General features: G+C 38.2%; 5 protein-coding genes across 7 annotated transcripts; 2 read left to right on the top strand and 3 right to left on the bottom strand.

Moving 5' to 3' along the window:
• Positions 1-352: 352 nt before the first annotated feature.
• On the bottom strand, positions 353-3,874 carry LOC306987977 (piggyBac transposable element-derived protein 4-like). Its single transcript, XM_079592652.1, has 3 exons — positions 3,598-3,874; positions 1,615-2,901; positions 353-1,540 (listed from the first exon to the last, which is right to left on the bottom strand). The coding sequence occupies exons 1-3, from the start codon at positions 3,795-3,797 to the stop codon at positions 1,087-1,089; spliced, it is 1,941 nt and encodes a 646-aa protein (XP_079448778.1). The 5' UTR covers positions 3,798-3,874; the 3' UTR covers positions 353-1,086.
• A 2,652-nt stretch (positions 3,875-6,526) lies between these two features.
• LOC306987975 (piggyBac transposable element-derived protein 4-like) lies at positions 6,527-10,369 on the bottom strand. The gene is made up of 3 exons (XM_079592650.1): positions 10,092-10,369; positions 7,131-8,429; positions 6,527-7,055 (listed from the first exon to the last, which is right to left on the bottom strand). The coding sequence occupies exons 1-3, from the start codon at positions 10,292-10,294 to the stop codon at positions 6,608-6,610; spliced, it is 1,950 nt and encodes a 649-aa protein (XP_079448776.1). The 5' UTR covers positions 10,295-10,369; the 3' UTR covers positions 6,527-6,607.
• Positions 10,370-12,641: 2,272 nt separating this feature from the next.
• On the top strand, positions 12,642-21,057 carry LOC306987986 (keratin, type II cytoskeletal 8). Of its 2 annotated transcripts, none has more exons than XM_079592672.1 (9): positions 12,642-13,037; positions 14,745-14,953; positions 15,179-15,239; positions 16,122-16,217; positions 17,222-17,386; positions 17,807-17,932; positions 19,461-19,681; positions 19,792-19,838; positions 20,170-21,057. In XM_079592672.1, the coding sequence occupies exons 1-9, from the start codon at positions 12,762-12,764 to the stop codon at positions 20,271-20,273; spliced, it is 1,305 nt and encodes a 434-aa protein (XP_079448798.1). In that variant the 5' UTR covers positions 12,642-12,761; the 3' UTR covers positions 20,274-21,057. The 2 variants fall into 2 exon arrangements, with proteins under 2 accessions (XP_079448798.1, XP_079448797.1); XM_079592671.1 differs by having other exon boundaries at positions 19,792-19,856.
• A 777-nt stretch (positions 21,058-21,834) lies between these two features.
• bcdin3d (BCDIN3 domain containing) lies at positions 21,835-25,161 on the bottom strand. Its single transcript, XM_079592705.1, has 2 exons — positions 24,677-25,161; positions 21,835-23,647 (listed from the first exon to the last, which is right to left on the bottom strand). Exons 1-2 carry the CDS (start codon positions 24,905-24,907, stop codon positions 23,081-23,083), a joined length of 798 nt encoding a protein of 265 aa, XP_079448831.1. The 5' UTR covers positions 24,908-25,161; the 3' UTR covers positions 21,835-23,080.
• Positions 25,121-26,723, top strand: cox14 (cytochrome c oxidase assembly factor COX14). Of its 2 annotated transcripts, XM_079592712.1 has the most exons (3): positions 25,186-25,239; positions 25,963-26,004; positions 26,303-26,723. In XM_079592712.1, the coding sequence occupies exon 3, from the start codon at positions 26,310-26,312 to the stop codon at positions 26,490-26,492; it is 183 nt and encodes a 60-aa protein (XP_079448838.1). In that variant the 5' UTR covers positions 25,186-25,239; positions 25,963-26,004; positions 26,303-26,309; the 3' UTR covers positions 26,493-26,723. The 2 variants fall into 2 exon arrangements, with proteins under 2 accessions (XP_079448837.1, XP_079448838.1); XM_079592711.1 differs by lacking the exon at positions 25,963-26,004 and having other exon boundaries at positions 25,121-25,239.
• The last annotated feature ends 188 nt before the right edge of the window (positions 26,724-26,911 follow it).

Genomic DNA, 26,911 nt, shown 5'->3' with positions numbered 1-26,911 from the left:
TCAAAGTTTTCAAACTATTTATTTGGGCAACAAAGCAGGTAACATGTCTTACCAGTAGGTGGAGCGCTCAACATATCTTAGTTTAACTAGACGACTGCTGGAGGGGAGAATAGCATGGTTTTGCTCGCATAGAAATTCATTGCTTTAGCTATTTAAAACGCACAAAAAAGCTTGATTTTACTCTGAGCTCTATATTAACATATTTTGTTTAAGCAAATCATAAAAGCATCATAGTTGTCATCTTTCTAAAACTTATGCACACAAGTACATGATTTCTAGTTAATGTGGCCCTAAAATATAAAACAGTTGTAATAAAATGCATATATGAAATACATGATATTAGGATTTTTTTGAAAAATGCATTTATTAGGGCATGCAGTTACTTCGGAAATGTTGTTGACATGGGCCACATTAAACATTTAGATGCTATATGAGAACGGTGAAACAGTAAGAAAGAGAAACTGAGAGAGTGTGTGTTCACTGCCGATCTGCCTCTCCACACAGAGAGAGACACCCGTCAGGTCTGCACACCTGCTCTCATCTGAAACATCAGCTCAGTGTCTCTCGTCACTACCCAACGATGAGTCTGAGAAACAAACGCATCAGCTCCAGCAGCTCCGTGAGGATGGGAGGTTTCGGCTACAGTAGTTTAAGTGGGATCTCGCTGGGAGCATCCGCTCCAAGTTTCAGCTCCAGCTCGGCATATTTGGGGCCTCCAATGGCCAGCGTCTCCGTCAACAAGAGCCTGTTGGCGCCTCTCAACCTGGAGATCGACCCCAACATCCAGATGGTGCGCACTAAAGAGAAGGACCAGATCAAGTCCCTGAACAACCGCTTCGCCACCTTCATTCACTCGCCATACAAACCCTGAGTGTGCCCCATTTCTACTAAAAGTTTAATGTTCTTTTCTATGATATGTCCAGATTATCAGAATTTACAAGCCTCAAATGCAATTAGTCATTGTCAACGGCTTGCTAGTTTCATGTTGCATTTCTTTCTATTTCCAGGGTTTGATAATGGTTTTATACCTTGATTTGTTTTGGTTGGCAGTTTGGACTTGTCTACAAATTAACTTCTCTTTAAGTTTTACTCGGAGTCAGACTCATCACAGAGACCCAATTTATGCCATTTACTGTAACACTCGCGGTTCGGAACAAAGCACAAATGCACCTGACAAGTTTCACATATGACTGGAGTTTTGTGGGTACACATTTTGCATTTCCGCCTTCCGAGTGTGCTGTGTCCTCTGATGTACTTGGGCAGGTGGGACTGGGAGTCAGTAGAAATAGCTGGTTCTGTTCGGTCAGAGGGATATTCAGGGCCCGTTCCTGCAAGCTCTCGAACAAGAGCCTCCCGGAAGGCCTTCTGGGTCAAAGGCTTCTGGTTCTTCATATTGGCAATCTGCTTGTGCAAAATGAAGGCATTTACTACGGCGATGTCCACAAAGTGGTAGAAGAAGGACCGATACCACTTTTTTGTTTTATGCAGAACTGTGTAATATCCAATAAGCGCATCAGACAGATCCACTCCTCCCATGTGCCTGGAACGAAAGTAAAATTTATTAATGACATGCAATTTAAAAAGAATAATTACCACTGATTAAAGTCTACTAACTTGTTGTAGTCCAACACGGCAGGGGGAACGGGGAAATCTTGAATGGCCCAAACTCCATCGGCTCCTTTCACATTCCTCTTTATGGTGTCTCCATTAAAGGCTTTATGAAAGGTGGAGCACATCAGCACATCTCTCTTGTCCTTCCACTCAATAAACAGCAGGTCGTCTTCCCGAAACCAGCGAATATTGCCACGAGGAGCCAGTTTCTTTGAGTGGCCAATGCGGTTCGCTCGAACAGTGCCACAAGCCCAGATCCTCTTAGCGAGCAAGTCTCTGAAGAGCTTGGGACTGGTGTAAAAGTTGTCAACAAACAGCTTGTAGCCAGAACCCAACAACTTTGCATTTGCCAAGACCATGACAGAATCATAACTAATGCCTTTGCTCTGCTCAATATTCATTTTCCCCTCATAAATGAAGAAGTCCCATGTGTAGCCACAGAGGGAATCTGCCAGTACGAAGAGTTTGTACCCCCATTTTGTAGGTTTGTTTTTCATATACTGTTTGAGACCATGTCTAGCTTTTGATGCCACCATTCTTTCATCAATGGAGATGTTCTGAAAGGGCTGAAAAGCGGCTCTGCATGCGTCCCTAATGTCCTGGTACAGCGGTTTGATCCTACACAGGCGGTCATATTCAGGCGTTCCCTTCTTTGCGTCATTCTCTGCATCCACTTTGGGGTCACTAAGATGGAGAGCCGCACATATGCGATGAAATGCTCTACCAGTCATGATTTTTGCGGGATATGGCAGACTGTAGATGTCTGACTTCCTCCAATAGTCCGTCAGTGAGAAGCATTTCAGCAAACCCATGTAAATCACCATTGCCAGAAATGTCTTGAAGTCTTTTACAGAAATGTCCTGCCATGGCTTCTTCGTGTTTTTATGACGCATGGCCCCGTATGCATTTGAATGTGATAAAATTGTCTTTATCACTGATTTTGAAAAGAACAACTCAAAATACTGTAGAGGACTGCATGACGTATTGGAGACCAACTGTACGCCGGGTGTTAGTCTAGGTCTGAAGATTGGCTGATTCGGCTCAATATCAGGCTCATCTGCACTTTTCCACTTGTCTTCTGAGATGGAAAAAGGTAGGGATCGACTTACACTGCTTTTCCTACCTTTCCCTCTCTTACTTTGTACAGAAGCAGGTGAAGCAGTTCTGCTAGACTTTGCTGGAGATGGTGAGATTGAAGACAGACCGGTTCTCTTCTTCTTTTGTGGAGTGACTTCTGGATTCCAGTCAGCATCATCAACATCATCATCAACATCAGACAGATCTGAAAACCTGTTGCATGAGGCAAGAATACAAAACGACACATTTACAAATGAAAAATTACAAAATAAAATGAAACTTTAAAAGTTAATTTTTGTATTTATTTGTATACCTATATTGCTAAATAGAGTATGTAACATTAACTCTATTCGTGTTTAAATGATCATGTTACATTTCGATTATGCCACAGTGAGAACAGCTCTATTAAAATTCCCTAAAGAAATACAAAATAAAGAGCTGTAATATAGTTACAGGCATGTTTTAATATGCACATACTGAAAATGATTATCTTTGAGTACAAATGTAAAATATGTACCTAAAAGTTACTACATTAACAGCATAGGTAAATATCATGATCTAATTATATAATAATCTAATAAATAATTAACTGCAGTCTATGAGGGCATTATAATGCCTAGTCACTACATTAAGTGATTTAATACAAATTAACAAGACATTTATTTCAATCTATCATTCTTTTTTTCCCCTTCACTAATTCATACATATCTCGACAATCACTGGTTTGGAATAATTTAAACATTTATATAGGTGGTGGTCATTAAAGAGTTAAATGTTTTTATAATCTGCCCCTCAAGCCATATATTATCTAGCTCCAATCAAATTATTTGAAAATTGCCTAAAATTCAATTATATATTATAAAGTATTTGTATATAAAAATCTCCAATTTAAAATGTGTGTAAACTTACTGGTCCAACACGAGATCCAGGTTTTCGAGCAACTCTTCTTTGGAGTCCACGCTGGAAGCGTCACTTTCCTCAGAAGAATCTCCCAATCCTATCGTCTCGTCGTGTTCCCCGTTATTATCGGACGATTCCCCATTTTCATCTGTATCGTCATATTCCTTCTTTATACCGTTTACACACTCGTCCTTTACGGTTTGATCCATTCTCAAAAGCACTCACCGCAAAAAAACGCAATTCAGCAGCAGAAAAATAAATCTCCTGCAGAAAGACACGGTCGCGCTGAGAGTAACCGCGCTCTCATTGGCTACTTTACTTGTCCGTCTTAATATACTGGTTTATCATTGGTCAAACGCCAGACAGCGGGAACTTAGACGAAAAGTGTCCCTCCCTTACACGCAACACCTATGTGAGGGTTATCAGTCCTATAGTCATTATAATTAGCTAGATTAAACTTAAAAACTAGTCAGTGGGTGGTCCTCGCGAGCATAGGTGTCAAGAGATAGTCGCAGTGGGGAGCACCGAACTGACAATAATGGCATTGTTGTTAAAGATGGATTTAATTTAAATTTGTGCGGCAGGCGCACTACAACGATAAGCAACAATAGTTTTTTAAAAGAAAAAAAGCTACAACTAAAAAAAAAGAGTAAACATGGTTTTATTTAACCCACTGTGGTACAGTGTTACCTCCAGCCAACATAGTTTATTTTTAATAAAATGAGACCCACATTTGGTCAAACCTATCTCAGGGGAGAAGAACTCAAATACTAATCAATGAAAGTGCAAAAACAGTGGTCACATGACTTACAGGGGTCCATTTTGTGACTGTTTCAGCACATGGCTCCATACTTTCTCAGATGAAAAGTGCATTTTTCACTATTTTGCATCCAGTTAATCACCCACATAAAAAAGTATGAGTCACCTTCACTACTAAGTAAAGAAGTATTTTCAAGAACTTTACATTATATATCATCAAATGTTTTAGAGGGCATAACAAAAAAAGAACTTGGCTCAAGGCAACATTGCATAATAAGGGCATTCCAAGCATATTTTTTGCAAGGAAAAGAGTTAGAATTATCTAAATATATTTGTATTTTTGTATGATTTTGTAATGCACTTATAAGAATAGTAATTCACATACTATATCTGCACATTTTCTATAGCACTTAAAAAAGGTATAATACACAACTGCAAGTTGATGAGGGTGCGAGCGAAGATGAATATGATAACTTGATATGATAGTGTAGATATATTTTTTGTCTATGATGGTACAATGTTGCCTAAGAGCAACAGATGGATATTAAATGTTATTTTTTATTAAATATGAAATATGTAATGCGTAAGAAACTGGATAAATGTGTTTGTTCAAGTATCCGTTTAAAGAAATTGACGCTTTCAATAAATATATTTCTTTTTTCTACATGAAAATGTCAAATGTTTCAATTTGTCTATTGTGGTACAATGTTGCATTGAGGCAACAAACTTAAAAATAGTAGTAATATGTATTAAAATGTTTATTGATATTGTTAGTGTACAATTTTAAACAGAAAAAAAAAACAATTTAATTGATATATTGCGCACCATAGAGGGTTAACAAGTTAAATGTTAATAGGAGGATGTATAACATTTAAAACATATGTAACACAATTTCATCATTGCATTGTTTCAACAATTACACTCCAATATCTATGGCAAAACAATGTGGAGAGCTTACCAGTAGGTGGAGCGCTCAACATGTCTTAAACTGCACCAGTGTTAGAGAAAAGTATAGCATGGTTTTGTTTGCATAAATACGTTGTTGCATACTATATATAAATGCAAAATGGCAACAGTTATTAAATGCAATATTGTCTTTCTATAAAAAGAAAATGTGTATTTTAGGTGGATTTTTTAGGTTTTGACAATGGGCTTCAAATATCTATGTGTCAAAACAAAAATAAGAGCACAACATCTATCACAGTTTTCAAACTATTTATTTGGGCAACAAAGCAGGTAACATGTCTTACCAGTAGGTGGAGCGCTCAACATATCTTAGTTTAACTAGACGACTGCTGGAGGGGAGAATAGCATGGTTTTGCTCGCATAGAAATTCATTGCTTTTTGCAATTTAAAACGCACAAAAAAGCTTGATTTTACTCTGAGCTCTATATTAACATATTTTGTTTAAGCAAATCATAAAAGCATCATAGTTGTCATCTTTCTAAAACTTATGCACACAAGTACATGATTTCTAGTTAATGTGGCCCTAAAATATGAAACAGATGAAATAAATGATATTAGGACTGCTTTTTTGTAAAATGCGTTTATTAGGGCAAGCAGTTACTTCGGGAATGTTGTTGACATGGACCACATTAAACATTTAGATGCTATATGAGAACGGTGAAACAGTAAGAAAGAGAAACTGAGAGAGTGTGTGTTCACTGCCGATCTGCCACACAGAGAGAGACACCCGTCAGGTCTGCACACCTGCTCTCATCTGAAACATCAGCTCAGTTTCTCTCGTCACTACCCAACGATGAGTCTGAGAAACAAACGCATCAGCTCCAGCAGCTCCGTGAGGATTGGAGGTTTCGGCTACAGCAGTTTAAGTGGGATCTCGCTGGGAGCATCCGCTCCAAGTTTCAGCTCCAGCTCGGCATATTTGGGGCCTCCAATGGCCAGCGTCTCCGTCAACAAGAGCCTGTTGGCGCCTCTCAACCTGGAGATCGACCCCAACATCCAGATGGTGCGCACTAAAGAGAAGGACCAGATCAAGTCCCTGAACAACCGCTTCGCCACCTTCATTCACTCGCCATACAAACCCTGAGTGTGCCCCATTTCTACTAAAAGTTTAATGTTCTTTTCTATGATATGTCCAGTTTATCAGAATTTACAAGCCTCAAATGCCATTAGTCATTGTCAACGGCTTGCTAGTTTCATGTTGCATTTCTTTCTATTTCCAGGGTTTGATAATGCTTTCATACCTTGATTTGTTTAGGTTGGCAGTTTGGACTTGTCTACAAATGAACTTTAAGTTTTACTCTGAGTCAGACTCATCAGAGCGACCCGATTTATGCCATTTATTGTAACAGTCGCGGTTCGGAACAAAGCACAAATGCACCTGACAAGTTGCACACATGACTGGAGTTTTCCTTTGGCACATTTTGCATCTCATCCTTCCGACTGTGCTGTCTCCGCTGATGTATTTGAGCAGGTGGGAGCCAGTAGAACTAGCCGATCCTGTTCGGTCAGAGGGATATTCAGGGCCCGTTCCTGCAAGCTCTCGAACAAGAGCCTCCCGGAAGAGCTTCTGGGTCAAAGGCTTCTGGTTCTTCATCTTGGCCATCTGCTTGTGCAAAATGAAGGCATTTACTACGGCGATGTCCACAAAGTGGTAGAAGAAGGACCGATACCACTTTCTTGTTTTATGCAGAACTGTGTAATATCCAATAAGCGCATCAGACAGATCCACTCCTCCCATGTGCCTGGAACAAAAGTAAAATTAATTAAAATACATGTCATTTAAAAGGAATAATTACCACTGATTAAAGTCTACTAACTTGTTGTAGTCCAACACGGCAGGGGGAACGGGGAAATCTTGAATGGCCCAAACTCCATCGGCTCCTTTCACATTCCTCTTTATGGTGTCTCCATTAAAGGCTTTATGAAAGGTGGAGCACATCAGCACATCTCTCTTGTCCTTCCACTCAACAAACAGCAGGTCGTCTTCCCGAAACCAGCGAATATTGCCACGAGGAGCCAGTTTCTTTGAGTGGCCAATGCGGTTCGCTCGAACAGTGCCACAAGCCCAGATCCTCTTAGCGAGCAAGTCTCTGAAGAGCTTGGGACTGGTGTAAAAGTTGTCAACAAACAGCTTGTAGCCAGAACCCAACAACCTTTCATTTGCCAAGATCACAACAGAATCATAACTAATGCCTTTGCTCTGCTCAATATTCATTTTCCCCTCATAAATGAAGAAGTCCCATGTGTAGCCACAGAGGGAATCTGCCAGTACGAAGAGTTTGTACCCCCATTTTGTAGGTTTGTTTTTCATATACTGTTTGAGACCATGTCTAGCTTTTGATGCCACCATTCTTTCATCAATGGAGATGTTCTGAAAGGGATGAAAAGAGGATCTGCATGCGTCCCTAATGTCCTGGTACAGCGGTTTGATCCTACACAGGCGGTCATATTCAGGCGTTCCCTTCTTTGCATCATTCTCTGCATCCACTTTGGGGTCACTAAGATGGAGAGCCGCACATATGCGACGAAAGTTTTTACCAGTCATGATTTTTGCGGGATATGGCAGACTGTAGATGTCTGACTTCCTCCAATAGTCCGTCAGTGAGAAGCATTTCAGCAAACCCATGTAAATCACCATGGCCAGAAATGTCTTGAACTCTTTTACAGAAATGTCCTGCCATGGCTTCTTCGTGTCTTTATGACGCATGGCCCCGTATGCATTTGAATGTGATAAAATTGTCTTTATCACTGATTTTGAAAAGAACAACTCAAAATACTGTAGAGGACTGCATGACTCATTGGAGACCAACTGTACGCCGGGTGTTACTCTAGGTCTGAAGATTGGCTGTTTCGGCTTAATATCAGGCTCATCTGAACTTTTCCACTTGTCTTCTGAGATGGAAAAAGGTAGGGATCGACTTACACTGCTTTTCCTACCTTTCCCTCTCTTACTTTGTACAGAAGCAGGTGAAGCAGTTCTGCTAGACTTTGCTGGAGATGGTGAGATTGAAGACAGACCGGTTCTCTTCTTCTTTCGTGGAGTGACTTCTGGATTCCAGTCAGCATCATCAACATCATCATCAACATCATCATCAACATCAGACGGATCTGAATACCTGTTGCATTAGGGAAGAATACAACATGCCACATTTACAAATGAAAAATGACCCAATAAAAGGACATTTTTATACTTCATTTTTGTATTTATTTGTATCCCTATAATGCTATAGAAAGTATTTAACATTAACTATATTCACGTTTAAATGATCATATTGCAGTTATATTATGCCACAGTGAGCAAAACTATAATAAAAAATCCATAAAGAAATACAAAATATAGAGCTGTAATATAGAGGCATGTTTTAATATGCACATACTTAAAATAATTATCTTTGAGTTGAGTACAAACGTAAACCTGTATTTCTTAAAGTCGGCATGAAATCAAAATTGACCCCATTTACTTTGTTAGCGGATATTACTAGTCTTGTGGTGAACAATTAATCCGTGCAAGTTAATACACAGAAAAAAATAGTTTGCAGTAGTTATCTCTAATCAAAGTCTGAAAAGTTACTTCCGGTCTGGAACGGTTATTTTTCTGATGACGTAGGTTTTGGCGCTTTTCCACGGCATGGTTCGGCTCGGTACGGTTCGTCTCGGCGCGGAACGGTTCGGCTCGCTTCGCTTTTCCACTGCGTGGTACGACTCGGTACGGCACGGTTCGCTTTTCCACTGCAGTTAGTACCGCTTCAAAGTGGGTGGGACTGATCATTAATAGTTGTCGCCTCTAATTTGTCCCTACACTGTTTAGGTCCGGCGGCAATCAACGAGAGGAACGTCTGCACCTCGTCCACTGACCACGATTCAGCCATTTCTTTTTTGATTTTTTTTTACTTATTTTGTCAAGTAAATACTCTAAAAACAAGTGCTACTGCGTTGGCTGTTGTCTGGCTATTTAAATCTAGCGGGTTTAGTGTCTCGTGTCGCAACTACAATGACGCTGAAGTGACGATTCTGTCTGACCAATCAGTGATCTGCAGTGTTTTCACGTCACGTTTAGTATCGGTACGGTACGCTTGGAACCTCAACAGAGGTGGTACCATTTAAAGCGAGCCGTACCGTACCATGCAGTGGAAATGCGCCATAAGTGAGCCGTACCGAACCGAGCCGTACCGTACCATGCAGTGGAAATGCGCCAAAGCGTGCCGTGCAGTGGAAAAGCGCCATTTGACGGCTTGGGTTGGTTAAACGCTTAACCACTCCCCTCAAACCGTTACTCTGCTATGGGCGAGAGATGGAGAGGAGGAGCTCTAAAGTAAAACCCTGCCCTCGGTTCAATATTCCGTTTCACTCGGAAATGCGTCACAACACTTGAGAAAAGTGAAAGTCGTTTGCAACTTCCGGTTCACGCGGACTTTAAAGTTACTACATTAACAGCTTAGGTAAATATCATGATCTATGTATGCAAAAGAAAAAATGCACTGCTATAAGGGTATTAGAATGTGTAGTCACTACATAAAGTGAATTAAATCAAATTAACAATACATTTATTTCAATTGATCATTCTTTTTTCCTTCACTAATTCAGACATATGTCGTCCATCACTGGTTTGGAATTATTTAAACATTTGTGGTGGTCATTAAAGAGTTAAATGTTCTTATAATCTGCCCCTCAACAAGCCATATTATTTAACGCCAATCAAATTATTTGAAAACTTCCTAAAATTCAATTATAAAGTACGTATATATATAAACTCCAATTTAAAATGTGTGTAAACTTACTGGTCCAACACGAGATCCAGGTTTTCGAGCAACTCTTCTTTGGAGTCCACGCTGGAAGCGTCACTTTCGTCAGAAGAATCTCCCAATCCTATCGTCTCGTCGTGTTCCCCGTTATTACCGGACGATTCCCCATTTTCAACTGTATCGTCATATTCCTCCTTGATACAGTCTTCACTCTCGATCTTTACGGTTACATAATCCATTCTCAAAAGCACTCACCGCAAAACGCAATTCAGCAGCAGAAAAATAAATCTCCAGCAGAAAGACACGGTCGCGCTGAGAGTAACCGCGCTCTCATTGGCTACTTTACTTGTCCGTCTTAATATGCTGGTTTATCATTGGTCAAACGCCAGACAGCGGGAACTTAGACGAAAAGTGTCCCTCCCTTACACGCAACACCTATGTGAGGGTTATCAGTCCTATAGTCTTTATAATTAGCTAGATTAAACTTAAAAACTAGTCAGTGGGTAGTCCTCGCAAGCATAGGTGTCAAGAGATAGTCGCAGTGGGGAGCACCGAACTGACAATAATGGCATTATTGTTAAAGATGGATTTAATTTAAATTTGAGCGGCAGGCGCACTACAAGTTAAACGATAAGCAAAAATAGATTTATATATATATTATATATATATATATATATATATATATATATATATATATATATATATATATATATATATATATATATAAAAACTACCACAACTAAAAAAGACTCAACATCTGCGGTTGTTTCCTCCAGCCAACACAGTTTATTTTTTAATAAAATGAGACCCACATTTGGTCAAACCTATCGCAGGGGAGAAGAACTCAAATACTAATCAATGAAAGTGCAAAAAAAGTGGTCACATGACTTACAGGGGTCCATGTTGTGGCTGTTTCAGAACATGGCTCTATATTTCCTCAGATGAAAAGTGCATTTTTCACAATTTTGCATCCAGTTAATCACACACATAAAACATATGAGTCACCTTCACTACTAAGTAAAGAAGTATTTTCAAGAACTTTACATTATATATCATCAAATGTTTTAGAGGACAAAAAAAAAAAAAGTTGCCTCAAGGCAACATTGCACAATAAGTGCATTCCAGGCATAGGTTGTATTACAATTCACAAATGTATTATTTTTGCAAGGAAAAGAGTTATTATCTAAATATATTTGTATTTTTGCATGATTTTGTAACGCACTTATAAGAATAGTAATTCACATACTATATCTGCACATTTTCTATAGCACTTAAAAAAGGTATAATACACAACTGCAAGTTGATGAGGGTGAGAGCGAAGATGAAGATGGATATGATAACGTGATGATATGATAGTAAGTATAGTTATATTTTTTGTCAATGATGGTACAATATTGCCTAAGAGCAACAGCTGGATATGAAACGTTACTTTTTTATTAAATATGAAATTTGTAATACGTTAAAAACTGGATAAATGTGTTTGTTCAAGTATCTGGTTAAAGACATTGCATTATAATGTAATTATTAAATAAATAATAATAATATGTATTAAAATGTTTATGGATAGGCCTATTGTTAGTGTACAATTTTTCAGCAGGAAAAAATATATTTTTTTTCATTGATATATTGTGCACCATAGAGGGTTAACCAGTTAAATGTTAATATGACTACGTATAACATTTAAAACCATATATAACCACATTCAACATTGCATTGTTTCAACAATTTCACTCAACGTGTAGAGTAAAGCATTCAAATAAAGCAAATAAGCTTACCAGTAGGTGGAGCGCTCAACATGTCTTAAACTGCACCAGTGTTTGAGAAAAATATAGCATGGTTTTGTTTGCATAAATACGTTGTTGCATAATATACATAAATGCAAAATGGCAACAGTTATTAAATGCAATATTGTCTTTCTATAAAAAGAAAATGTGTATTTTAGGTGGATTTTTTAGGTTTTGACAATGAGATTCAAATATCTATGTGTCAAAACAAAAATAAGAGCACAACATCTATCACAGTTTTCAAACTATTTATTTGGGCAACAAAGCAGGTAACATGTCTTACCAGTAGGTGGAGCGCTCAACATATCTTAGTTTAACTAGACGACTGCAGGAGGGAAGAATAGCATGGTTTTGCTCGCATAGAAATTCATTGCTTTTGCTATTTAAAACGCACAAAAAAAGCTTGATTTTACTCTGAGCTCTATATTAACATATTTTGTTTAAGCAAATCATAAAAGCATCATAGTTGTCATCTTCATAAAACTTATGCACACAAGTTAATTATTTCTGGTTAATGTGACAGAAATCTAAAATATGAAACAGTTTGAATAAAATTCATATGAAATTAATTATATTAGGACTGCTTTTTTGTAAAATGCGTTTATTAGGGCATGCAGTTACTGTGGGAATGTTATTGACATGGACCACATTAAACATTTAGATGCTATATGAGAACGGTGAAACAGTAAGAAAGAGAAACTGAGAGAGTGTGTGTTCACTGCCGATCTGGGAGCTCAGATAAAGCCAACAGTGTGTGTGTGTATCCAATCCGAAACAGGTTTTCCCACAATAGGAACTCTCCACCCCATCCTGGTTGGACTTTAAAAGCCCAGCCTCTCCACACACAGAGAGACATCCGTCAGGTCTGCACACCTGCTCTCATCTGAAACATCAGCTCAGTTTCTCTCGTCACTACCCAACGATGAGTCTGAGAAACAAACGCATCAGCTCCAGCAGCTCCGTGAGGATGGGAGGTTTCGGCTACAGTAGTTTAAGTGGGATCTCGCTGGGAGCATCCGCTCCAAGTTTCAGCTCCAGCTCGGCATATTTGGGGCCTCCAATGGCCAGCGTCTCCGTCAACAAGAGCCTGTTGGCGCCTCTCAACCTGGAGATCGACCCCAACATCCAGATGGTGCGCACTAAAGAGAAGGACCAGATCAAGTCCCTGAACAACCGCTTCGCCACCTTCATTGATAAGGTACAGTTGGGTTTCTTGTTCCATGAGATTGGTATAATTTCAGTTAAAAAGTAAGGGTTAAAATGAGTGTTGATGATATACTTTTTATATGATCAACATCTCTTGCGTTAGAAACCTCCAAGTGAAAGGTGATTTGGTACGATAAACGATAGTTTATAGCGTGACCCAGTTCTCTGAAGCCTGAAACCTGATAAAAAGCAGGTCATATTTGACCAAGCCACTGAAGACAGCACTATCCCAGTGAGTATGAAGGAGGCTTTTGTGTGACGGAGGACAATGCAACCGAATCCCAGGAGCCTGCCGGACTGAAATCGACACTTCAATCGCACTGAAGGACAACCAAGTCACTGTTGTGGGTCGGGGCAGGGCTGGGTCTTCCAACACGGGTCTCAGGTCGGCTTTTAAAGTGCTTGAATTTAAGGATTTACGCAGAAACCCATCTAGGTCAGCCACTACTCTCCGGAGTGTTACAGTTCGGCTAATGTGGAGTCATGTTACTCTGTTAATGAGTCTATCTTGGCAAGGTGGGCATCTATTAAAGCGGACAAGCTTTCAGGATGTGCAGTGAAGTGAAGAACTTTTAAGGAAGAACTCTTAAAATCAAGGTCAAGGTACTGTTTATTGTCTCCCGACCGTAGGAGGAATTTGTCTTGGATGAGAGAACTGCAGCAACATCAACCCACCAAAAACATCCATCATTCAACATTCATTTCCATTCCACATAAAACACTCTTCCCTAAAAAAAAAAAAAAAAAAAAACGAAATAAAAAACTATTTTACTTCACAAATTACCTAAAAAGCATGCAACTCCTTACCTCTAATCTGCCAACAATATGTGCAGTTGTATCACCACATTACTGGAGTTGCTCATTAATCAACTTTATCAACAATTGAACAAACAATTGTGTGTAGCGATTATGCTTGCATACCAGTACGAAAAACACCTAGGTAAATTACTTTGGTAAAATGCTGCAAAAAATGTTTTTCTTACGTAATATTTTTATCTCGTTTCCAGTCCAAATATTTAAAATTACTTAAATCAAGATGCATTTACTAGATGAGTAAAATGCCATAAAATATTATGTCTTGTTTTCTGGGGGGAAAAATAGATTAAGTGAGTTTTTGCTTAAAACAAGTAAAATTATCTGCCAATGGGGTTGGAAAAATAATCTTGTTTCTGTTTGAATTAAGATAATTTTTCTAACCCCATTGGCAGATAATTTTGCTCTTTTTTTAAGCAACAACTCGCTTAATTTTGAAAACAAGACATAATGTCTTATGGCATTTTACTCATTTAGTAAATGCATCTCGATTTAAGTATTTTTAGATATTTGGACTGGAAACAAGACAAAAATACTAAGTAAGAAAAAAAAATGTTTTGCAGTGAAGTGGACCTTTTCCCTCTCTGTTCTCGCAGAAGCGTGACAGAAAAACTTGTAGAGAAGGATTTTGTTAACAGATCTCCACTTTAATTAGCCTATCCTCAAGGAAGATTTACATTTAGGGTGAACAATGTCTATATCAGCATCTTCGTATACAAAGATCACATTTACTTGTGATCACAATGATAAAGGCCGGTTACTGCGGCATAAAACTCCACAAGGTTTCTTATAACATTGAATACTGAGATTCAGCATCCAAACTGGAGCCATTCATTCAATATTAAATGCAAATAAAAAGATTTATATTTTTGTTGTACCTCTACAGGTGCGCTTCCTGGAGCAGCAGAACAAGATGCTGGAGACCAAGTGGGAGCTGTTGCACAACCAGAGCCCGGGTCGGTCCAACGTCGAGCCCATGTTTGAGGCGTACATGGCCAACCTGCGCAGACAGATGGACATGGTCAACAACGACAGGACCAAGCTGGACGGAGAGCTGAGGAACATGCAGGGTCTGGTGGAGGACTTCAAACACAAGTAAAGTAGATCTACGCTAGCGCCGATGCTAACTGACCTCTGATGAGAGCGTCTCTTATATTTCTTTGAGAAGCTGAATTTGGAGCTCAACCTGATCTGACACAGCTCATCATTTATCATCAAAAACAACATATCACTATATTTACAAAATATCTTCAACACTTTTCTAAACTCATACTATGTCTTCATTCTCAGACTTTCACTTCCACTTTGTATTTTATTCAGATATGAAGATGAGATCAACAAGAGGAACAACCTGGAGAACGACTTTGTGATTCTGAAAAAGGTTAGTTACCCATAGGGATGCACCGATATGAAAATGATGGCCGATACCGACAACCGATAATTCTTTATATTTGAAAGCCGATAACCGATATATTGGCTGATAAATCTAAATCCAAATTTTTTGATAATTTTTGAGAGCTTGATTACAAAAACAAAAATCTCACCATTAAAAGCACACAATTATAACGTTCTCATTATAATTTGATGTAGCCTGTATGACAAACTTGTGTCACTGAACTGTATTTTCCTTTTTTTAAATGATTTTAATCATATTTCAACCTATTCAAAACCATCATGGTAAACAGTTGCACATCTGAAGTGTCTCAGCTGAAGGAAACAATCCATTATTTATCGGCTTTAATATATCGGCCGAATTTTCTTATCGGACCGATAACAATAACATTATAAATCATCATATATCGTCCGATACCGATATGGTAACCGATATATCGTGCATCCCTAGTTAAGCATATGACTTTTGAGTTCAGGAGTTAATAAAAGTCTTTTTTTTTAGGGCAGGTTACCAGGTAAAAAGCTGAACTTTTAGGACCAGGGAAAGTTAAACTTTCATAACACGTTCGATAAAAGCAGCCCAGGCGAGGGAACAATGAGATGTTTGGGAGGGGTAAAGAGCTGAAGTTAAGACTGGAGGATCAAATCACCACTGACAAAAGCCTGGGTGGGGATGCGGCATTATTTATACACTAGAGGAGATCTGTTTTCAATGGCCTACAGAGAGTAGCAAGAAGTCAAAGTTGCATACTAAATGTCTACAAGATGTAGCTCTTCTGAATATCGATATGCACATTCAATGCCTAAGGAAGACACACAAGTTATTCAAGGTTGCAATCGAGAAGAGGAAAAATTGTTCTGTGTCCCGCAGGATGTAGACTCTGCGTATCTGGTGAAAGCTGATTTGGAGGATAAAGTTGGTGCCCTGACTGATGAGATCAACTTCCTGAGGACCCTCTACGATGAGGTGACACACACACACACACACACACACACACACACACACACACACACACACACACACACACACACACACACACACACACACACACACACACCTGACTAAGTTGCATCAGTATATTATTAGTCACACTTTATTATTGCATTCAGATAATGTAAAATACCAGTATATAAAACAAAATGTTTTCAAAGATAACAAACACAAATGGAAAATGATAAGTATGTATAAAACAGAAAAATAATTAATAGTGGTATTCATTATAAACAACATTTATTATAAAAAGCCAAGCCTAAATAAATGTGTAAAACCAGTGTTGGAAATGCATTAATAAACTTGAGCTCTCATCCAGCCCTGATCCAGATGTGTGCATGTTTGCAATGCTAGAGGTAAAGAAGTCGCTTTAGAAAATAAGTTGCAGAATGATTCAGATCATAAAAAAACACAGTACATATGTGACCCTGGGTCACAAAACCAGTCTCGAGTCGCACGGGTATATCTGTGGCAATACCCAACAATACATTGTATGAGTCAAAATAAATTTTCTTTTATGAGTAAAGATCATGTTCCATGAAGATATTTAGTAAATTTCCTACCGTAAATATATATAAAAATATATTTTTGTGAGTGAATGCAGCACAGTCGCGAACATGAACAACTTTAAAGGAGATTTTCTCAATGTTTCGATTTTTTTGCACTCTCAGATTCCAGATTTTCTAATAGTTGTATCTCGGCCAAATATTGCCCTATCAAAACAAACCACACATCAATGGAAAGTTTATTTATTCAGCTTTCAGATTATGTATAAATCTGGTTTTGTGGTCCAGAGTGGTATTTTAATGTTTTGTCTTTAAATCTTGAACTCTACATATAAGGATAACGCTGGTCAAAGCAAATCAAATACCAAGACCATTTTTTCTATACAGTGCTTAAGTACACATCTAACAATGTAGTTTCCACAGAGCCAAAGCTCCCTCAAACACACGTAAAGTTGCCTTGTCTCTCTGGCTCAGGAATTGCGTGAGCTGCAGGCCAGCATTAAAGACACGTCCGTCGTCGTGCAGATGGACAACTCGCGAAACCTCAACATGGATCATATCGTGGCCGAAGTCAAGGCTCAATACGAGGATATCGCAGCCAGGAGCCGCGAAGAGGCCGAATCCTGGTACAAGTCCAAGGTAGACACAAAATACAAACTTATTCTCTTTATAAATGCATTGGCTTCCAAGAGATTTGTCTCTTCAAGTCAACACGGAGTCCCATTTTCAACTTGAAAAAGCAAACTCAATGTCCTAAAATGTAGGGCAGGATTGATTTTATACATTTTGAATTGATTAGTTATTGGAAAAAGTAATTTCACAGGCAATTCATAACATTTTGATGAAAGATTTTCCATTGGAATGAGTAATCGTTCACAATGTGACCAGGAAGATGGATTAAGAAAGTAAACTTTTCATGTTGACCCTAGGTGTTTTTCTCCATAGAGCTTCTTAAACGCCTACTAGGACTAAAATTAGTTTAGTTAAAACATCTTTCATTATGGTACAGGACTACAGTAATTTGTGTACTGATCAGTTTTTCCATCTCGTTCTGGTCAGTTTGATCAGATGTCCTCTCAGGCCAGTCAGTACAACGACGAACTGCGAAACACTAAAGGAGAGATCGCAGACATCAACCGCATGATCAGCCGTCTGCAGAGCGAGATCGAGGTTATCAAATCACAGGTGAGGATATATACCTTTATAGACTATTACTGTGATTTATAGAGAGCCTAAGTCCCGCCCCTCCGCTTCCGGCTCATGGGACCTTAATTCGGGAAAAATATGTATGGTAGTCAATGGTGAGAGACAACTTATATTTTTATTCCGTCCGAACTGTGCCCTGAATTACACATATGATGTTTGTCAATTTAAAAGATAATTATGAAAGTCAAGAAAGTTGCAGTTTGTCATAAAACAGAAGAGTAACATTTAGTTTAATGTGAAAATCGCTCAATGAACTACATCTCTCGTCTCGCACTATACGTCACCGTTGCTCGTGTGTGTGCAGTCTGGTACAACACACTCCGGCATGACGGCGTAACGTCACAATTATAACGTAAGACTATAGAAAACATGACAGACGTTAGCTTCAGTAAAGTTAGCTTCAGTAAAGTTAGCTTTATTCATTGAGAGAAAAGGTATGACGTCACATGTGCGCCTTTTGGGTTTGTAGTCTTTGTAATGACGTATTTTCACAGTCTTATACCTCAACAGTTTTACATCAAACTGCGACTTTCTTGACTTTAAAATGTAGGCCTAGGTTTTAAATTGGCAAACATCATACGTGTAATTCAGGGCACAATTCAAACGAGATCAAAATATTTGTTGTCTCTCGCCATTTACTACCATACAATATTTTTCCGAAATAAGGTCGCATGGTGGTCCACCGGAATGGGAGGGACTTAGGCTCTCTATTGTGTTACAGGTGGTTACTTTTCCTTGCTATCCTGGGTTAACTTACATTTTGACAGGTTTAATCCTGTCTGGCGCCCGAAGATTTCTTTAAAAGAATGTATTTATGTTAGGGCGGCCACCACTGTTACAATGTGCTACATTAAAGGTGCTCTAAGCGATTTCACGCATTTTTTAGGCCAAAACATTTTTTGTCACATACAGCAAACATCTCCTCACTGTCCGCTAGCTGCCTGTCTCCTGAACACACTGTAAAAAAAACGCGGTCTCTGTAGACACAAACGGCAACAAAAACAAACTGGGCCAACCCGCACCACGAAACATAACAAACAGTGTTCCAGCCAATAACCGACAAGAAGGATTTGGGGGTGGGGTTTAGGGGGGTTAGTGCGCGAATTAGGATGGGGGAGGGTCGAGCTAGCCTCCATTTTGTTTGACAATACTGCAAACGTCAACAAGAAGTGACGCCACCCAACATCACTTAGAGCACCTTTAACTTTTTATTTTAACCTAAACCCTGGTGGTCGTTTAAGGTCCTTGCACACTGAGTCTGAAATTTTCGTGTATTTTTTCGTATTCGGTGGCTGTGAATTGTCAAAACACCTCTCAAAATGCTGCAACGGATGTGAAAAACGCAAGAAAATTGAACCCGATACAAATTTTTTTATGACGTACGAAAGTTTCGGAGGCAGTGTGTAAACGTGATTGACACAACATGAGGTCGTATTTATTTTTTAACGTGCGAAAATTTTGGAATTCGATTTTCGGACTCTTTTTCACGAGGCTACTGTCATTTTAGCGCGCAAACCTGGAGAACCAGATAGCGGAGGCCGAGGATCGTGGCGAGATGGGTGTGAAGGAGGCCAAAGCTCGTATCAAGGATTTGGAGGAGGCGCTACAGAGAGCCAAGCAGGACATGGCCCGCCAGCTCCGCGAGTACCAGGAGCTCATGAATGTCAAGTTGGCGCTGGACATCGAGATCGCCACCTATAGGAAGCTTCTGGAAGGAGAGGAGGACAGGTAACGTGTCCAAGTCCTATTTTAGTGCATCGTTCTCTACCTAAGTGGACTGAAACTGGAGTGTTTACATTAATAAATATTGACCGTCTCATTGTTTTTACCTTTCACAGAATTGGGCAGCAGTCCATTGTGAACATCCAGGCTGTTCCCAACTACAGTAAGTCTGAGTGGACAAGTGAGTGTGACATTATTCATTACAACAATGGCGACAGTATACACATAAAACTTCTACAAAAGGCTCCTTTTGTACACCCGCTTTACACTATCACCCACTTTACACTATCCAATCAATTGTCCAGCAAGAAAATCAAGCATGACTAAGATTTTTAGAGAGGATATTCAACACCGTATTACAGTAAAATATTAAAATGAAAGAAATATGGGTCGTGAATGCCATTTCATGTCGACTTTAACTTGTTCTTTACCAGCACTTTAAACCTTCATACACAATCTGAAAGCTGAATATTATTATTATTTTTGATTCACAGGTTCCAAAGGTGCGAATGGTTTTCAGCAGAACAGCTCTCCATCACCTAAAATCCTGATCAAGACCACCGAAACCAGAAACAGCACCAGATTCAGCACTCACTGAAGTGCTAACCATAACCAAATATACTATACTATACCCAAGACAGTTAACCTCGATTATAGAAGTAGCCTAGTTTTCTTTCGTCTTTCTGTGAATCAATGGGAGTAATCTGCAATTAATTTCTCTGAAATAACAAAGACCTTGTGTGTGATTCAAATATATTATAAACATATATATTCAATATAAAAAAATATTAAATGACTATATAATGTGAAATTGTGGAATGATTTATTCTATAGAATTAAATGCTTTTATTATTCAGTGAGATGAAGCCTGTAAATGTGGTAAATTTCTCTTGCAATACAATCTGATAAACTTTAAGGCTTTGTTCAGACAAACAATAGAAGAAATGTTTTATTGTTTGACTCAATTTAGTTAAATGGTTTAACAGCGGAAAACAAGATCAAGCACAAACATTGGAAATCTGATTTTTTGACCTTTGAACTGTTAGATCTGATTGTTTACTTATTCATTAGTATTTCATGATCATTCATAACCAGTATTTCATGTAGATATACCTGCATACTGATATTATATGATTATAGTGATATAATAGTGATAAAGATAACCATATGAACAAACAGGTATGATTTCAACATTTACAAATCAGTCCTAAAGCAGACAGTCCTAAAAATTTATATAAAAAACGAATCATCTGCAGTGTGAACAAAGCCTAAAAGATACAAATCAATCATGAAAACCATACAGAAAAAAACGAAATAAAAAACATTCCTGAACAGGAAAGAAACTAGACCGTCTGAAAAATAAAACCAAATATTCTCCACTGAGCAATTTGAGTATTTCTTCCTGTATAACCTGCTCAAAGTAACACATATTTTAGTCATTTGGCTACTGGCAATGTGAAAACATGATATGATTGATTTGTCTGTTCCCTGATCCCAATGACTCGAGGCTTCAGAAACTGACATGATATAACAACAGCCGTGGGAATATGTTGGAGAAATATAGCAGAAATAAAACAAGCTCAGAAACTCGTTTTATCTACTGTAGGCCCAATCCCAACGATGAGAGTAATTTTAGAGGAAGAGCTGTACGATGTCTTCAGCACATTATGGTCAATTAGGGTTTAACATAATACCCGATCAGACTAAATTTCCTCAAAATGACATCCAAGCTTCTGGTGATGAAAAGCATCAGAGGAATGTCACTGTGTGAAGGCCACGATACACCTGCTGTTCTACCCCAAATGGCTCGGGATAGTTGACATTTAAACATTAGATTACCACCACAACATCAAACTTCACTAAATTATATCAGCTGTATATAATTTCTTACCGCGAAGATTCACAACTTTGCAGAGGCATCGTCCAGAACTTCTCTGGTTCACGTAGGCTACTTCTGCTTTCACTTGGTTTGTTAAAATGTACGTGTCCCGTTTAATAAAACGTTATTACAACATAAGATTAAGAATAATGCGAACAGCCACAGACCGGTTAGTCTGTTAGTTTTTGAATTATGAGAGCGCGGGAAGACTTCTGTGGCGCGCAGGCGCGCGTGACGATTTCGTATTTTGGATTAATAATAATGATCCTTGGATTAATTATAAGTAATGCGTAGCCTATTAGCGATATACTTTTAGCTCATGTCGTACGGCTACTTCATTTAATTTAATTTATTTATGTATTCTCTTTTCATGGTAATGCAACACGAAATGCCACAACAACAAGCCAACAAACACAACACAAATACATTCCATGACAAGAAGAACAGGAGTATGATGAAGAAAAAAAAATCTTATAAACTCCTACCCCATTCTTATATTAAAAAAGTTACAAATTAGATGTCCTCCGACATGACAAAAAATAACGCCAAAAAAAAAAAAAAAAAATCACACCAGAAACTGAAACACACATTTGTTTGAGGGTATTTCCAGCAAAAAGTTTGTTTAAAGTCATTATTTCTTCTGCTTGTCTCACTATTTGAAGTAAAAATGGTTTGCAGTCCATGCGGTAACAGGCAGTGTTTTGCTTTATGAACAACTAATAAAGTTTGTAAAGCAACCAAGTCCTTCAATTTGAGTAGTCCTGACCTCAGAAACAGTCCTGTAGTATGTTCTCTTGGAGCAACTCATAATTTGTAATTAACTCAATTAATTATTCTTATAGACCTTTTTTGCAAAATAAATAAGGGCATTAAATTAGTGAAATAAGAATTACCCCGTACCTCCAAACAATACATCAAATATGGCAAAATAAAGGAACAATATAGGATTCTCATTGCCTTATAATTTAACATAAACTTTACTTTACTCAAAACAGCAATGGTTTTACAAATTTTATTTCTTACATAAGCTATATATGTGACTTCCATTTAAATTTTTCATCAATGAGTACTCCTAAAAACGTAACTTAATTGCGTTACTTAATTTATTAATGCGTTTAAGCACATTAAATATTTTAACTTTATCCTGTAAAATAAGCAGTTAAAAATATTGTGTATGGGAAAGCTGAAATACTAGGACCTATTGATGTAGCGAACTGAGAAAAACGCAAATACACAAGAGAAAAAATTGCATTAAAATAAAATGTTTATGCTAAAATAAAATAAAATTAAGCTAACTTATACTAAAGTTGTCAAAAAGAATAATTAAAACATACAGACTTAAAAAACAGCAAACTCATGGCAAAAGCAAACATCTCTAGTGCCCCCTTGTGTTTGGTAACTAGAATTACAAAGAATTGTAGTGGCTCTGAGTACCAGACTAGGGTTACAGAGTCAGTCCATAGTCACACACACATCAGATGACTGTGGTTTGCTTGATTAAAATATCTATCCGACTGTGTTTCTCTTTATTGTCGTCTCCTGAAGAGCAGAAGACTTCTGTCCCAGGTTGTATTACCGAAACTCTGCACCAGCTCCATGCTGCACTGCTTTTCCAAGTGCTCTCTAGCATGCGCAGCCATGTCCCCTCGAATCTCAAGAGCCTTGAAGTGTTCGAAGTCACTGCGGCCCAGTTTGCGTAAGCGTCGCGCAGCGGAGCGGTAACACTTCCACGGCTGAGCCTCCAGCAGCAGAAACTCACTGAGAGACGCCAGTCTGGAGAGGAGAGACCGAAACGCAGCGTCTCCGTGATTCAGATGCACCCACATCGTCACCGCAAAACACGTGCACAGGTGGAAGCGCGGGCAGACAAACCTGCCCAGATACGACTCTAGCGCTGCCCGGCTCTCTTGAGCATCCGTGATGTCCAGGGGGATGAACTGGATGTTCTGGGGGAAAGGGTTGGAGTTTTGTGCCCGAAGGATTAGATCTCGGTCCAGGTCAAACCCTAGCAGATGCAGTTCTCTTTTAGGAGAGTCCCTTCCAGAGGCGTCCTCCTCGTGCCGTAAATGCTTGTACAGAGCAACGGACAAGTCCTGACAAACAGAGGGAATAATAGAAAACACAAACTGGTGATTAAAAATACACATTTTTATGAATTGAATATGTCCTTATCGAAACCAATCCGGTGACACTGTAACAAATATCTACACTCTAAAAAAATGCTGGGTTGTTTTAACCCAATTTTGGGTCAAATGTGGACAAACCCAACCATAGGGTTACATTTTTAAATTGCATTTTTGATCCAACGTTTGGGTTTGTCCATATTTGACCCAAAATTGGGTAAAAACAACCCAGCATTTTTTAGAGGGACACAATTTTAATTTAAGCCTCATAAAGAGCAATTTAGCAACTTCTAAACAATACAAAAAAATTTGCTGAGCAAAAAACCTTTAGTTTGCGCTTTGAGTTTTAGAAAGGCGCATTACAAATAAAAATATTATTAAAAAATGGACATTCTGTCATTAATTACTTACCCTCATGTCGTTTCAAAAACCCGTAAGACTTTCGTTCATCTTCAGAACACAAATCAAGATATTTTTTATGAAATATGAGAGCTTTCATCTGTCACTCCATTGACAGTTTACGCAACTACCACTTTCAAGCCCCAGAAAGGTAGTAAAGACTCTTTTTTGTGTGTGTTGCAAACAAAGCATTTGCGTTGCTTCATAAAAATGAGGTTAAACCACTTTAGTCACATGGATTACTTTAATGATATATTTACTTCCTTTGGGGCTTGAAAGTGGTAGTTGTGTGGCTGTCAACGGAGGGACAGAAATCTCTCAGATTTCATAAAAAAATATCTTAATTTGTGTTCCAAAGATGAATCCAAGTCTTACAGCTTTGTAATGACATGAGGACTAGTTTTTTAGTACACAATTTTCATTTTTAGGTATTTTTTCTTTCGTATTATTATTATTATTATTATTTTTTTTTTTTTTACAAATACAAGATTAATAAAATAAGATAGAAGGGTTATTAAAATTAATTAATTTAACAAGTTTTACATAATTAAACAAATTTGTTTAACATAATATTTAAACACTAATATAAATCCTTCGTACCCCTGAGTTACATCCCACATCCAGCATTAAAACACGTTCACTTCTGTCAGAACCGAACCCGATGTTTTCAAGCAGCGCTTCTGGTATCAAACCCAGGCGATTCTCCGGTGGGTTGAAGGAGTAATAGTTGATGAAGTTTCCATAGGGAGCGGCTCCTGGATCTTCATTTTCCTCTGAACTCACCATAGACAGTATATAAGAGGAACTCACATGGGGAACGTGAGTCTCCATCGCTGTCCAACAACAAAATAATTCCTGACGGCTCGCGCTGCCATAGAAGCTAGTTCCTCATATTGAATCGAATTAATTCACTGTACACATTTATAATGTTAAAAACAAGAATTCATTAATGAGACACATATATTTTGTTCTGTGTTGTAAAATATTAAAATATGTCGTTTATAAACCCAGACGAAATCTACAAGAGAAAACGCATTTACTGGATTTGACCCTTCTGCTTTGCCATATAGTTACGAAATGTAACTGCGCATGCGCATTAACATTTGCCTCTGACATTGAGAACGAGCTGCATTTCCTCTTACTTTGAGTTGGAAATTAAACAGGTAAGTCTCCACATTGGGATATTTTATGTAAGTAACCGCAGTAACTTTAAAGTAGGTAAGACGTTAAACGTAGTAAACAATCTAGTTGTAGTTTAGATGTCTAAGATGCTAACTCATACTGATGTGTTTTAAAACCAAAGAGAAATAAGATTATTATTCACTAACAAAAGGTTTAGCATTACCATCGGCATTGAACATACATTGTATCAACATGTTTCTTGCTATGTAACATGGTAATATCTTTGATATATATCAGAGGATCATGTAAATAAATACAATGGTATGTGAAAATAATAATTCTTGCAGCGTCATAGTGTAACTGTAAAAACGTTAAAACTATGAATTACTCCTTTTTTTATGATTAAATTAATGTAACTCAGTGTAACGGGTATATTTATGAAAAAAAAGAGAAACACATTTAAAAACCGAAATGAATTAGACCATATTAATGAATCTACTGCCACAAATCTACACTATACCGGTTACTAAATTTCTAAAGTAAAACTGGTGTATTTTAAAGGGATAGTTCACCAAAAAATGTAAGTTCGATCAACATTTTCTGTTGAACACAAATAAAGATATTTTGAAGAATGTTGTTAACTAATTTCTGGTCCCCATTGAATTTCATAGTATTTTTTTCATACTATAAAGTCAATGGGGACCAGCAACTGCTTAGTTTCCCATTCCCACATTCTTTAAAATATCTTCTTTTGTGTTCAACAGAAAAAAAGAAAGACAAAAAAACAGGTTTAGAACAACTTGAGGGTGAGTAAATAATGACAGTACTTTCATTTTTCTGTGAACTATCCCTTTAAGGGCTGATATTATTCATGAAATATCAGATGATCATCTTTGACAACATTGAGTATCCCAGCTAACGATTTTTGTTTCCCAGAAACATGCATTTTAAGGTTTGTTTGTTACGGTTAACCAGTATTTTTTCCTTTATAATACAGACATATAACATTCTCCTAACGCTCTTAATTGGTTCCCAAAATAACCATATGGGAACGTTGGGATGCTGTTAATTCACCTCGCCTGAGTTCATGTCATGTTTTCCCAGATCCGTCATGTTCGGTGGGAAGCGCATCGCAGACTTGGGTTATAAGGTGTTCTCGGGCTCCATGATGCTGTTGACGGTGTACGGTGGATACCTGTGTGTCCTGCGCGCTCAACGCTTCATGCAGAAGCAGAAACAGCTAAAGCTGGCGGAACAGAGCGACAGCGCGGCTACAGACACCATGAAAGACTGAGGAGGACACGGGCTGGAAACAATCCCAAAACCGGACACTGATCATGTCACACGGGTGGGACGTTACGGGACTCAGCAGTGTGTGTGTGTGTGTAAGTGTGTCAACAGAAACACACCTGCGTTCATGAACCTCAAAGGGTTCGTTTGTCTAGTTCAGTGTCTCTGAATGAGGTCTCTACTATGGAAACAGTGATTTATGTTGTAATATATTAAATGTTCCTTGTAAAATCTACTATCCATGAGAGTTTTTCTACCAATTTGCATGATTGACATTATTTTACCATGTTTTTTCTTCTTAGGTTTGATGTACCTGATTATTTTAAAGTTTGCACATAGCATTTTCAAGCTGAGCCTAATTTAAATTATTCCAGCGTAGACCGTTTAACTAAAAACATAAAACTTATGTTTTTTTTGGCCGTT

Source organism: Phoxinus phoxinus (genome assembly GCF_949152265.1).
Source record: "Phoxinus phoxinus genome assembly, chromosome: 20".
Classification (NCBI taxonomy): Eukaryota; Metazoa; Chordata; class Actinopteri; order Cypriniformes; family Leuciscidae; genus Phoxinus; species Phoxinus phoxinus.
The sequence above is the reverse complement of the archived record's forward strand: the minus strand, read 5'-3'. Positions and strand labels throughout refer to the sequence as shown.